Source organism: Balaenoptera ricei, chromosome 17, assembly GCF_028023285.1.
Source record: "Balaenoptera ricei isolate mBalRic1 chromosome 17, mBalRic1.hap2, whole genome shotgun sequence".
In the NCBI taxonomy this organism is placed as follows: Eukaryota; Metazoa; Chordata; class Mammalia; order Artiodactyla; family Balaenopteridae; genus Balaenoptera; species Balaenoptera ricei.
In genome coordinates, this window is record NC_082655.1 from 8,393,259 (window position 1) to 8,405,892 (window position 12,634).

General features: G+C 51.9%; 1 protein-coding gene across 2 annotated transcripts in view; it reads left to right on the forward strand.

Annotated features, from left to right (window-relative positions):
• The window catches only part of NDRG1 (N-myc downstream regulated 1), a 55,867-nt gene that overhangs the window by 19,664 nt on the left and 23,569 nt on the right, over positions 1-12,634 (forward strand). For both annotated transcript variants that reach the window (XM_059902132.1, XM_059902133.1), the window contains exons 4-5: positions 9,967-10,072; positions 12,353-12,473. In XM_059902132.1, the coding sequence (XP_059758115.1) occupies positions 9,967-10,072; positions 12,353-12,473 (227 nt within the window). The remainder of the gene's footprint in view (positions 1-9,966; positions 10,073-12,352; positions 12,474-12,634) is intronic.

Consider the following 12,634-nt stretch of genomic DNA (forward strand, 5'->3'; position numbering starts at 1 on the left):
GCCACAGATTCACCCAGACTCGAGAGCCGGCTTTGCCCTTTCTTGGCTATTTGACCCAGAGCAAGATGCTTCACCTCCCTTCAGCCTCAGTTTCCTCATCTGTGAAATGGGGAAAGTCGCTCCAGCCTTGTGTAGAGAGGACAGTGACGGAGGGGAGCCCTGATGTGATGTTTCCCAATCAGTATTTGTCCAATAACACACCCGGTCTACCAACTGTGTCATGAAGTTTTTCCAATTTTTTTTTTTTTGTGTGTGTGGTGAAACACATACAACATAAAATTTACCATCCTAACCATTTTTAAGTGTCCACACTTCAGTGGCATGAAGTACATTCATAATATAGTGCAACCATTACTTCCATCCATCTCAGAACTCTTTCTTTTTTAAAAAAAATTTTAAAATTAATTTTGTTATTGAAGTGTAGTTGATTTACAAAATTGCATTAATTTCTGCTGCACAGCAAAGAGACTCAGTTATACAAGTTTATACACTCCTTTATTATATTCTTCTCCATTATGGTTTATCTCGGGATATTGAATAGAGTTCCCTGTGCTGTACAGTAGGACCTTGTTGTTTATCCATTCTACATATAATAGTTTGCATCTACTAACCCCAAACTCCCAGTCCCTCCCTCCCCCACCCCCTTCCCCTTGGCAACCTCCAGAACTCTTTCCATCTTGCAAAACTGTAACTCTGTCCCCATGAAACACTAATTCCCCATTCCCCTCCCCCCAGCCTCTGGCAACCACCATTCTACTTTCCGTTTCTAAGAATTTAATGACTCTAAGTAGCTCATGTAAGTGGCATCACACAGTGTTCGTCCTTTTGTGATTGGCTTATTTCACCTAATGTCATGTGAGATAAGTTTCATCCACGCTGTAGCCTGTGTCAGAATGTCTTTCCTTTTTAAGGCTGAATAGTACTCCTCTATATGTCTAGACCGAGTTTTAATTATCCTTTCGTCCACCAGTGGACACTTGGGTTGCTTCCGCCCTTCTGCTGCTATGACTAGTGCTGCTGTGATCATAGGTGTGCAACATCTGTCCAAGACCCTGCTTTCAGTCCTTTTGGGTACGTACCCAGAAGCGGAGTTGTTGGGTCCTATGGTTATTGTAGATTTCTAAAATTTTGGTCATTCAAGAAACCTGGAAAACGTAGTTTATCTCTTCTCTGTGAAGGTAATTCCTCGCTTTTGTGTCACTCTTGACAGTTTGCCAAGCACTGTTATGCACTCCCTTCTCCGGGCACGGGTAGTAGGAAGAGCAGGGAACAGGGGTTTGGGCCCTGCGCAGGCGAACTTGAAGGTGGCCAAGGCTGGGGTGGGCGGGCTACCACATCAGCAGAGCGGCAACCTGAAGACCACAGAGGTTGGCCTCGGCGAGGGGCTGGGGAGGCGGGATACGACTCATCAACATCGTGCCCCAGCCTGGGCTGAGCCCTCCCAGTGAATCCCAGAGCTGTCCTGGGAGGTGGATGCATTTTCCCAATTGTGCATTCCTTTGTTCCTTGAACCAATGCCTGCTCTGTGCCTGGCATTGTCTTAGGTGCTGGGGATACTGGAGTGAGCCTGACGGTCAGTGAGCCCTCTTTCCAGGGGCTGCAGTTCTAAACGAATCGCTCAGCACCATTCCCAGTGTGTTGCCCGGTTTTGCTTTCCTACTGCTCACAACGAACTCTGTCTTCAGCTGACAGATGGAGAGCCTGAGCGCAGAGAGTTCCAGTCGCTTGCCTGAGGTCACAGGGTGGGAGGGGGGTAGGGCTGGGATTGCACCCAGCCTCCTGACTCCCTGGAAGGGGGAGGCAACGCACATGAAGCATTCAGCAAAGTGACAACCCCAGCCACTGTCGGGGCTTGGAAGACGATGGTGCAGGGTGAGGAGATGGGGCAGGTCTTCGGTTCAGGGGTCGGGAAAGGCTTTTGGAGGAGGTGACATTGGACTGAGACCTGAGTGATTTGTGAAGTCATATGACAGGAGAAGATTAGGGACCGATCACCCATGCAGAGGCATTGGCACGTGCAGAGGTCCCTCTGGCTTGGATTCTGAGTCCTCCAAGGGCGAAATGAATTCTTCCTGTAAGCTGTTAATAGGATCCATCTTACAATTGAATCACAATATTTGGGCTGCATCCGAGTGCCGAGTGACACTTTGTCAAGGTTGTTTCCAAAAAGATCTTTGGATAAAACTATATTCATTTGGATTTGGCTATTAGATCTGGTTGACTCATGATATCTATGAAGGTTTCCTCCAGATTTCCAGCAGTCTCTAAAATCGTGGGCGTGGGTCGCTGAAGTATGTCCTTCAGAAGATGCAGTGCACCATGATGGCTGATGTTCTCTGGGTCACAGGGCCGGGAGCAGAGACTGACAGCACCTTGGTCAAGGGTGGCTGCAGAGCGTACCAGCCCAGGGACTCGCCCACACACCCTGACCTTGGATTCACGCGGGAGCTCCTGCAAAATGACGGTCTCCTGCCTGCTGTGGGCTTCAGCTTCTCTGATCAGCCAGGCGAGGGCCCAGGCCTTCCCAGGCGCTTTTTGTTGAATCTTTTGGGACTTTGTACCCTCATGCCTGCTTGACAGATGAGGAAACTGAGGCTTTCCCATGGCCAGCGACTGTGCAGGGGCCCCATCGAACCCAACTCTGCCCCAGATCAGCTCTCTCAACCACGACATGTACTGCAGTGTTAGATTCTAGGTCACCTTTGCAATTTCTATCAAAAAAGATCTGGCCAGGTAGATAATCTGAACAGTGCTATGGTGGGTTTATATTCAAGCCCTTGAGGGGGAGCTGCTGTAAGGACCCGAGAACTGACATGCCTCAACGGCAGCCCACTTTCATCTGTTCATTTAGTTGGTCCTTACAGCTCATGGAATCAGGGCCCTGTCTGGGCAGCGCTTTGGGAGTTGAGTTTAAGGAGGCTGAGCTGCCTTACTGTGTGTCCAAAAGCAGCCAATGTTATTTTTCGAGGAGTATTTGGTGCTTCAGCATTTTGGCTAAATCGGGCAGACTCGTTTCCTTTCCCAAAGTGGTCAAGAATTTTTTTTTTTTTTTTTTTTTTTTTTGCATGAATCAAAATACGCACTGTTAGCCCAGAGCTCCTCAGTGAGAAGCAGCTCCAGAGCTGCTGTCTTAGGAGACAGCTTAGCTACCAGAGCAGATGGCATCTCGGCCTTATCTCTTCCGGCCTGACGTCACCTTAGGATGGGCAGCTCTTGAGACCCTACTTTGTCCCCTCTTGGAGAGGCTCTGGGGCCCTCAGAGCACGGAGCTGGGTGGGCGGCTGGCCTGAGGTGCTGGGGCTGCAGGAAGGAAGTGGTTTGATCTGACTCTGCAGAGAAGGTTCTGGCATCAGACTAGGCAGTTGTGTTTGCAAATCTGATGAGTGGGGAAAGTGGGAGTATTTTGGGTTCTGGTTTATTTTCTTTGGCTAGAATTCTAGAATCCAAGAATATCAGAGCTGGCAGATTCTTTATTATCCAGCCCTACCCCTTCTGCTCCAGGTGGGGCAGCTTTGTGGAAGGCCACTGAGGTGAGGGAAGAGGTGGGAAGGGAGCAAATGGGTATTTGCTTGCCCACCCATTGTCTCAGGGCTTCCCTGCCAAGGTGGGAAATGATACTCTCCTTAGCAGATGAGAGACCAGTTTGGGGATGTTAAGAAACTCGTCAAAGGGTACTATTGAGATAGTCCTAAATTTGGTCCATCTGACTGTTAGATACATACTAACTGTGGGAGTCGTAAGAGCTGATGTATCTTGAGCGTTAGCTGTGTGTCAGAAACTGTGCTGCTCTCTCTTCCTGCATCATCTCATTTAATCCTCAAAACAACCCTTTAAAAGAGGTTTTGTTGCCAACCGTGCTGAAGAGACGAGGGTTTAAGGGACTTGCCCATTGTCACACGATGATGAGATAGATGGCAACACTTGACTCAGTGTGGAGCCAAAGGCCATATAACTGGGGGGTGGGGGTAGGGCAGCGTGGGGACAGCAGAGTTGAGTCCACTGCTTGTCACTCCCCGCTCAGGGGCTGGGTAACTTCCTTTGGCCCCAAATCTCCTCTCCTGGTGCTATTTCTAATTCCTTCCACCTGGATCTTTAGTTATTTGGATGGTTTGATTTGATTCGGTTTCCATGGGAATCTGTGTTTGTGTGCTCACCAGGGATCTCCGGGCAATGAGCTGATGTTACCCACAGGGCCTCCTGGTGGAGGGGATAGAGGGGGCCGGGGCAGGAGGGGCAGTGGGCTGGAGGGTCTCCTGGGGTCTGGCTCCTGCTCTGGAGCTCCCAGTCTGGTGGAACTGAGCCAGAGGGGGACGTCTGATCCCCATTGTGTGGGTGCTGATTTTTTTTTCCCCATCTCTTGGAAGCAGATCAGCTCACAGGGAAAATGGAAATGGTGACCTTTTACGAATTTCTTTCTTTGCACACGATTGCTTCTTGTTTTCCTGCCCCCTGACTGAAGGTGGGCAGACCTCGGGGGCTTGGAAATCCTCAACCCACCATTTCCCATCCCCATCTGCCCCCAGCCTCACTTCTGAGAAAGCCGTGGGGACTTAGAGCAAACTCCGAGTGACAGATGGCAGTGGCACGCATCTGGGTCAGTGCCAAGGGAGGCTTTGCCTCTTCTGCCCTCCTCTGTGGGCTTCCTGGGAATGCCCTCCTGGTGGAGGGGACGGAGCACCTCGCCCGACAGCATCCCCGTGATGGGGCTCCGATGGGCTTCCCAGGTCGGTCCAACCCAGGCCATCAGGCTGACCTAGTGTAGACGCCCATCTCCTGGTGTTGCAAAATAGATACAGTGGACAGAAGCGGGTTCAGATCAGCTTTCCCTCTGCTAGCCCTGCGTTCTTGGCTAGTCACCTGACTTCCTAGGGGCTTAGTCTTCTACTCTGTAAAAATGGCGGTAGTAGCACTGTCCCCAGGGTGTCACGATTGTGCCATAAACACAGCATCAGACTCAGCATACAGGCCTCCTTTGCCTCCCTCCGCTCCGTGGATGGCCCTGCTTCCACTCTTCCTCTTTTCCCTAATCCAAGAGAGACTTTCCTCCTGATTCTTTCTTGCTTGGAGAATCGCCGTCCTCACGTGGGTTCCAGCTTCCCGCTGTAATCCCAGGCTGGCACCCCTTCCCCCGCTACAGATCATTTCCTGACTATAACTTTTCTGTTTCTCGATGTGATGACAACATTAAAGAAAGCTGAGAAACGGAGGGAGCTTGACCTCTTTGAGATCTTCTTCTCTTCTAGGTGTCCCAGTGGGCCAGGGATCAGGACTCAGAGGCCCAAGGGCCTGTCCGGAATCTTAACTCTGTTACCTGCAGCTGTTACCTTTGGGTGCTAGGCTTCAGCCCTGGAGGCTGGCTTTTGCCATCTGTGAAATGGCTGTCCTGAGAGCACCGGGGCCAGACCTGGCCTTATGGTGTTTGTCCGGTAAGGGGATGGCTGCCCTTCTATGCAAATACGATCGTGCTCCTTCCACACACGTACCCTCCCCTGTCAGTCTTCATAATGCATGTGCTCCTTACTGAATGGTCAGGACAAGATCAGTGGCTCAGCCAGGCCTCCCCTCCCCCACTGCGGGCACAGGCGATGGACCAGGAAGATACGGGGAGGGGTTATTTCACATAAAGCTGGTGGTGGGGCAAGCCCCTGGCATTTTCTCTGGAGCCTGTGTTCTCATGATTTGCCTTGCTTGCCTCAGCAAGCCTTGACTTAATGCTACGTCTGATGAGCCTAAATCAGCTTTCTTTGCCTGCTGTTCCAAAGGGTGCCCTCCGCCCTCAGGCTGTGCCTTGACCAAGGCTTGCTAGACTGAAGGGAGGGGCGGCCCAGCGCGCCAGCTGACTTAGAGCCCGGGTAAGTGTGTCATCCTCTTAGAGTCCAAAGCGTTCAGCATCTCCCTAGGGCCTGCTGGACAGGCGGATTATGGAGGGAGGTGCAGCAGCTGGTCTCAGAGCTCTCCTAGATCATCCAACCAGTGGACTTAAACCCTGGGGACTGGTCCCTGTGGCTTCACAGTAATCGTCTCTGGGGTGGGCATCTGGAACAGCCAGCATGGAGGGAAACGCTGCAATTTCCAAAACACTTTCCGGTCCCTTCTAAAAGTCTTGGGAGCACCTCCACAAGCAGAAGGGTTTGTTACTGACCTCAGTTTACAGCTGAGGGAAGGAATTCTCAGAGAAGTCTGGTAACTTGGCCAAGGTCCCATGGTGGGTGTATCGTTAGAATTAATATCATCCAACAAACAGTGCCCTAAACAAGGAAATGGTTGATATTTTCGCTGACCCAGAAGGCCTAGTACAGCAGGCTGTGAATGTCACCCAGTCTCAGACTCCTTTCAGCTTGCTGCTCTGCCACCTTGAGCATGTAGCTTTTGTCCTCATGCTTGTAAGATGGCTGCTGAATCCCTGGGCATCTCACCCATGTTCCAGGTAGTAAGCAGGTGGAAGGGTGAAAAAGAAAAATTAAAAGGCCAAGTTTGAGTCTTTAAAAGAATTCTCCTCAAAGCTGCAGCAAATTCTGCTGACATCTCATTGGCCCGAACTGAATCTTCTGACCATCCTTCGCTACAAGGGAGACGGGGAAGGAGAGAATTTCATCAGGCACATTGCTGGGAATTTTGTCATAAAGAAGAGGACAACGAATGTCTGGGAGGCCCACCGACATAAGTCTGCCGTAGCTCACAAAGCTCCCAAGCCAGAATTGGCAGCCGAAGAGCTGAAATCTTTGAGGACTACTTAGTGGTAGGTTCTGTTTTCACCACCTGCCAGCTTACAGGCAGTGTAGACAGTAGGCATCGGTGCTGTTTCACAACTTACCAGCTTACAGGTGGTGTAGACTGCGTAAATCTCTAAGCACCTCCTCCAGGGCAGAGCAAGCCTTTCTCCCTGGGAATCTGCAGTCAGGTTGGGGAGACGGATAAGAAACAGATATGTGCCATTGTGGTAGATGCTACAAGGAAGAGGACAAGAGCCATGTGTCCTGTGTACAGTGGGTGGCAGGAAGGGCCACCCCTAGGAAGTGACGTTTGTGCCGAGGCTGTTCCAAGTCAGACACACCTGCTGTACATTCCTGCAGTTTGGGGGCAGATGTGCATTTGGGGAGGGTGGGAGGAGAACGTGTTATTTCTCTCTTCTGTGTACCAGTGTATCCCAGCACCCGCCCCGCGGATTACTGGGTTTTGGAGACGCTGGGGAGATAAAAGCAATCTACAGTCACATCCATGGGGACCTGACTTCCTGCATCCCTCTTTAGAGAGTCACCGTGCACGTTGCCTATTAAAGGTTTTCTTTCTTCACGGGGCACCTGGCACAGAGTGTTAAAACGGAGACAGCAAAGAGCACAGGCTTTGGACTTGGACGGTCTCGGGTTCAGATCCTGCTGCACTGTTCCAGCTGTGTGACCTCGAGCTAATTCCCCTCAGTCTCCTCATTTGTGAAATGTGGGCAGTTGTTACCCAGTGGGGCTGTTGTGTGGATTCAATGGGAGAGCGGATGTAAAATCCTCAGAGCAGGGCCAGATGCAATGATTATTGCCGTCATACTGCCCTCCCCTTTGCACCCTGAGAGAGTGGCTTTCTAGATTCTTCCAGAGGAGGTGAGAGGAAAATCCAGGCAGCCTGGCCTTCTCTTTCTTGCATGCCCCTGGCTGGATCAGACCCCTGTGAGCCCAGACTTTTGAGATCTGGCTCTGAACTTGGAAGAGCCCAGGATGGCGGTCTGGATGGTGGAGGGGTTCTGTGAGTGTTTCCAGCCACTGTTCTAGCCAGACGGGGGACCCCTGAGGAGCCCTGAGACAGGGCTTTCCCCTCTCAGGACAGGGAGTGGGCCATGCAGTTCTGGGTCCCTCGGTGCCCTCTCTTTGGGAGAACGTGGGGGACACGGGTGGGTTCCTCCCTCCAGGACACTGGGTGATTCATCCCCACGGAGACAGAAGGGCAGAATATTCCTTTGGGACTGCAGAGGACAAAGGGACGTGTCTGTGAGAGTTTTAATTCCTCCATCCAATCTCAGACCCAGCCTTCTTGGTTTGGGCCAGCGGAGAGAGAGCCCCAGGGCCGGCTGAGAACCTTGTGCGTGTGCGCGGGTGACTTAAGGAGTGGGTCTCAGGCACGGGGAAGGTCACACTTGCCTTCCCTCCTCCTCCCTGTGTGGGCAGGTGGACACAGAACTCAGAGGAGGGCTGATGGGGGCCAACACCCGCATGAGGGCCCAGCAGACGTGGGTTGTAATCCTGGTTCACACTACAAGCTGTGTGCTCTTGTGGGGGGTCACCTCGATTTCTTCATCTGGAAAATGGGTTTGCTCAGCTCACCTGGCTCTTGGTGGGCACTTAGCGAATGTTATCCCTGTATCTTGGCGACCTTGCCACACCTGTACACCTACACCAGGCCACTTCCAGCTTCTGAGACTGGGTTCTTTATCCTTCCAAATAAGGATAACCACAGCTGATGGCTCTTCTGCGGCACAGGCTGAAGTCTGCAGTGGTGTGAGGCCGCGGGCCACGGTCACAGCACTTCTGTGGTGCCTCGTGGGGGTGAAGCGTTAGTGCTCCGTGGGGCTCGTGCCAATCCTGGGAGACTTCACACCTGTCCTGGGAATTCTGTGGGGAGAGCTTGCCGAAAGGGGCAGAGTGGAGCCTTAACCCAAAATAGGTCAATGGACTCCCTAGAGAAGCTATGTTCACCATGATCATGCGAGTGTCAGGTCTTTATCCAGCAGATCCTGAGCTGTGCCAGGGCCTGAGGATGTCACAGTAAACAGGACAGAGGCAGTCTCTTCCTTCTTGGACAAATTTAGCTCTGGTCCCACGGCTTTATAATTTTAAGGCCTTCAAAGAGATCGATCAGCATCTGTTACCCATTCCCACCCCTGGGGGCTGCTAGACACATCCTGGGTGCCAGCCAGGGCTGGACGTCCCACACCTTGCCACCAAGGTGGTGCTCAGGCACCTCATTAACCCCCCTGCCCCCGCGTCCTGAGCAGCCCCATCTCGCCGGGGACTGTATTCCTCACCAGGCTTATCTCCTCTCCTGAGGAACCCGGGGTGGTCAGCTCCCTCCCGTCTTACGGATGGGGCTCCGGGAGCTCAGAGGGCTTGGGGAAGGCAGAGCTTGGATTTGAACCCTGATGCCCCAGGCCGGTGGGGACATTGCCCAGCCTGGCCTATTTTTAGAGGGCGCCTTGTGGGTCAGCTGAGGAGACAATGGAGAATGCGGTCCCCACAATGTACCATTGTTCCCACGGTGGCTTCAGGGCCAGGGCTCGGCCCAGCAGATGATCTGTGGTCCCCCCTGGGGGCTGGACCATTGCCCCACCGTCTGCGGATTTTTCCAGCGTTTGTATAGGCAGGAGTGAACAGGCACTCAGAGGAAGAGAGAGAGGGCTGGGGAGATGGGAGCTCTGTGTTCAGGGCACTCATTTTGTTGGGGGGATAAGGCAGGTGGCCCAGGAGGACCCCTGTGCTGGGGATGGGCCTGGGCACTAAGCACTCGCACTTCCCCCTGAGGTTCCATTATTCTTCCCATGTCACAGAAGCACGACCGCCACCTGGGAGATGCTTCAGGGGTCTTCAAAGCAGACGCCTGGATACCCCAGCATCTCTCAGCCTGGGATGGAGGAGGGAGAGGGTTTTCGTTCAAAGCGCAGATACTGAGTTTTCCCGCTCTCAGGGTGGAACCTGAAAATTGGGGTGTATTTATTTTCGAGCCAATTTCTTCAGATTGGCAACCACTGACCTCAACGGATGGCGGGGTGCTTCCTTGGTCCCCCTTCCCCTTTCGTCTCTGCTTCTCGGAGCGGCTTCTCTGGCCAGAGAGAGCTGCCCCCCGAAGCCCAGTGCTCCCACGACCAAATTAGGAGCTTTCCTCCAACCGCAGTGAGACGCGCGCTGGGTGTCTGCAGGCTGTAATTCCAGCCACACCGTGACTGCGGGTCCCACATGACAGGCCCGTCTGTCTGTCTCTCCCCAGGAGCAGGACATCGAGACTTTGCATGGCTCCATTCACGTCACACTGTGTGGGACCCCCAAGGGGAACCGACCCGTCATCCTCACCTACCACGACATTGGCATGAACCGTAAGTTCCGAGGAGCCGCGTGTCCTGGGCCAGCCGGTTCCTGCCGGGGTTGGAGGAGACGAGAGCTAGGAAGGGCGGGTGGCTGGGAGTCCGCCTCATCCTCTTTTGCCGGGACTTCCTGGAGCTGTTGTGGGGAGAACTCTTGCCACAGACTGGACGAGCCCGGAATGCACTGCCTGGGGGCTGGGAAATGCTGGGGACTCAGGAGTCCTCCACCATCAGGCTGTGTGACAGTGACTGCCTTTAATGAAGGCCTACAGTGGTTTTTAGTGTTTTCACAGGATTGTGCAACCTTCAGCACAATCCTTTTTTTTTTTTTTTTTTTTAATTTATTTATTTTTAGCTGTGTTGGGTCTTCGTTTCTGTGCGAGGGCTTTCTCTAGTTGTGGCAAGTGGGGGCCACTCTTCATTGCGGTGCGCGGGCCTTTCACTGTCACGGCCTCTCTTGTTGCGGAGCACGGGCTCCAGACGCGCAGGCTCAGTAGTTGTGGCTCACGGGCCTAGTTGCTCCGTGGCATGTGGGATCTTCCCGGACCAGGGCTCGAACCCGTGTCCCCTGCATTGGCAGGCAGATTCTCAACCACTGCACCACCAGGGAAGCCCCCAGCACAATCCATTTTAGAACATTTTTATTATTCTGAAAAGAAGTTCTGTCCTCTTATCTATCGCTCCCCAATCTCCCATACCCCCCAGCCCCAGGCCACCACTAGTCTACTTTCTGTCTCTAAGATCTGCCCATTCTGGACATTTTTTATCAATGGAATCACACAATGTGTGGTCTTTCGTGACTGGCTTCTTTCGTAATGTTTTCAAGGTACGTCCGCATTGTGCCATATATCAGTACTTTATTCTCTTTTGCCGAATGATATTCCATTGTACGGATACACCGCATTTTATTTGTCTATCCTCGTTTAATGGGCATTTGGATTTCCCACCTCTCGACTATTCTGAATACTGCTGCTATGGATGTTTAGATTGCGAATTCTTAAGATTACCAGGAAGTGTTCCCAAATGTGGGTTTTTCACAGATGGGACTGGAATAAGATCTACTTAGTATTACAATTACACAGAACAGAAATGCTTCTGTGATGATTCAGAAGGCGCTTATGGCCCTTCCTGGTCCAGTGCGTATTGCAAGCTGGATGCTTGCTTGATTTTTGATTAACAGATGGACTGAACGACATTGTTTTTCCAACAGCTTATTAATACTTCGAGGCTGCGAATGATGTCAGTCACTGAAAACTATTTTTCTCCTTCACTCTCACTTCTCTTTTATCTCTCTTTTCCCCCCATATGCCCCCTTGTAACCATTATGTACCAGATCCGATGCTAGGTACTTTGATATATACCACCTTATTCCACTGATTCTGATGAGGACATGGAATTGCATTTGGTGGTGTTACTCCTCCACTGTTAGAGTTCAGTAAGTGCTGTAACAAAAGACCCAAGGGCTCTGTGGCTTAACATGATATATGTTTATTTCTCACCCATGTAACAACTCAGTGGACATTCTGTGGGACACCTTCCATGTGGTGATTCAGGGACCCAGGCTCTTTCTAGCTGTGACTCCACCATCCCCTGGAGCCTCCGAGGCTTCTGTTGGCTCCTCCACACCTAGCAGTGACGAAAGAAAGAGGAGAGAAACCTAGAGGATTGGGTGGCAGGTGTTATGAGGAAATGGGGAGCCTCACATGCTATTGGCTAGAATCTGATCACATGACTGCCTCTGATTGCAAGGGAGGCTGGGAAATGTAGTCCAGAAGTGTGTCCTGGAAGAAAAGGGAAGTGTTTTGGCGACCAGCTGGCCATCTTTGCGTCAGCAATTAGGAGGCTCATCCAAGCCCACATAAGAGTGGTCCTCCTTGTTTGAAAATCCTGTGTGCCCTGGCCAGTATCCCTGAGGTGAGGGTTTAGGAGACCTAGAGAGAAAGAGAGTGTCAGTGGGGCAACCCCACCTCATACGAGGACCCTCACGGCCACGACTGTTGGGGGAAGAAGCAGGAGCTGGAATGGGACCCCCTCCCAGCGCTGCCTGGAAGTTTATGTCATCCACCAGCATAGGCAGGAGAGTTTACCGACCGTCTCCACTTCCACACCCACTCCCTTGCCCCATGACTTATTCTTGCCTTTTATCACCAGAGGAAAGTGGGAAGGAAAATGTAGCCATTCTTTCTTGAAAGTTCCTTCCCCCTGCTGTGTAGGCACGAAACCAACAGAATGAATACAGACTTTATTCTCTCCTATCTTCTTCCTCTTCTCTCTCCCCTGCCTGTTCTCCAGACAAAACCTGCTATAACCCCCTCTTCAACTCCGAGGACATGCAGGAGATCACCCAGCACTTTGCTGTCTGCCACGTGGACGCCCCCGGCCAGCAGGACAGTGCTGCATCCTTCCCCACGGGGTAAGAGGAGGGAGCCTCGGGCCCCAGGACAGGGAAAGGAGAGCCATGCAGGGTGGGAACAGGTGGTGGGAGGAGGCATTAGTCAGGCTTTTAATGTTTCTTTTTTAACTGTGATAAAATATATATAACCTAAATTTTACCGTTTTTAACCATTTGTAAGT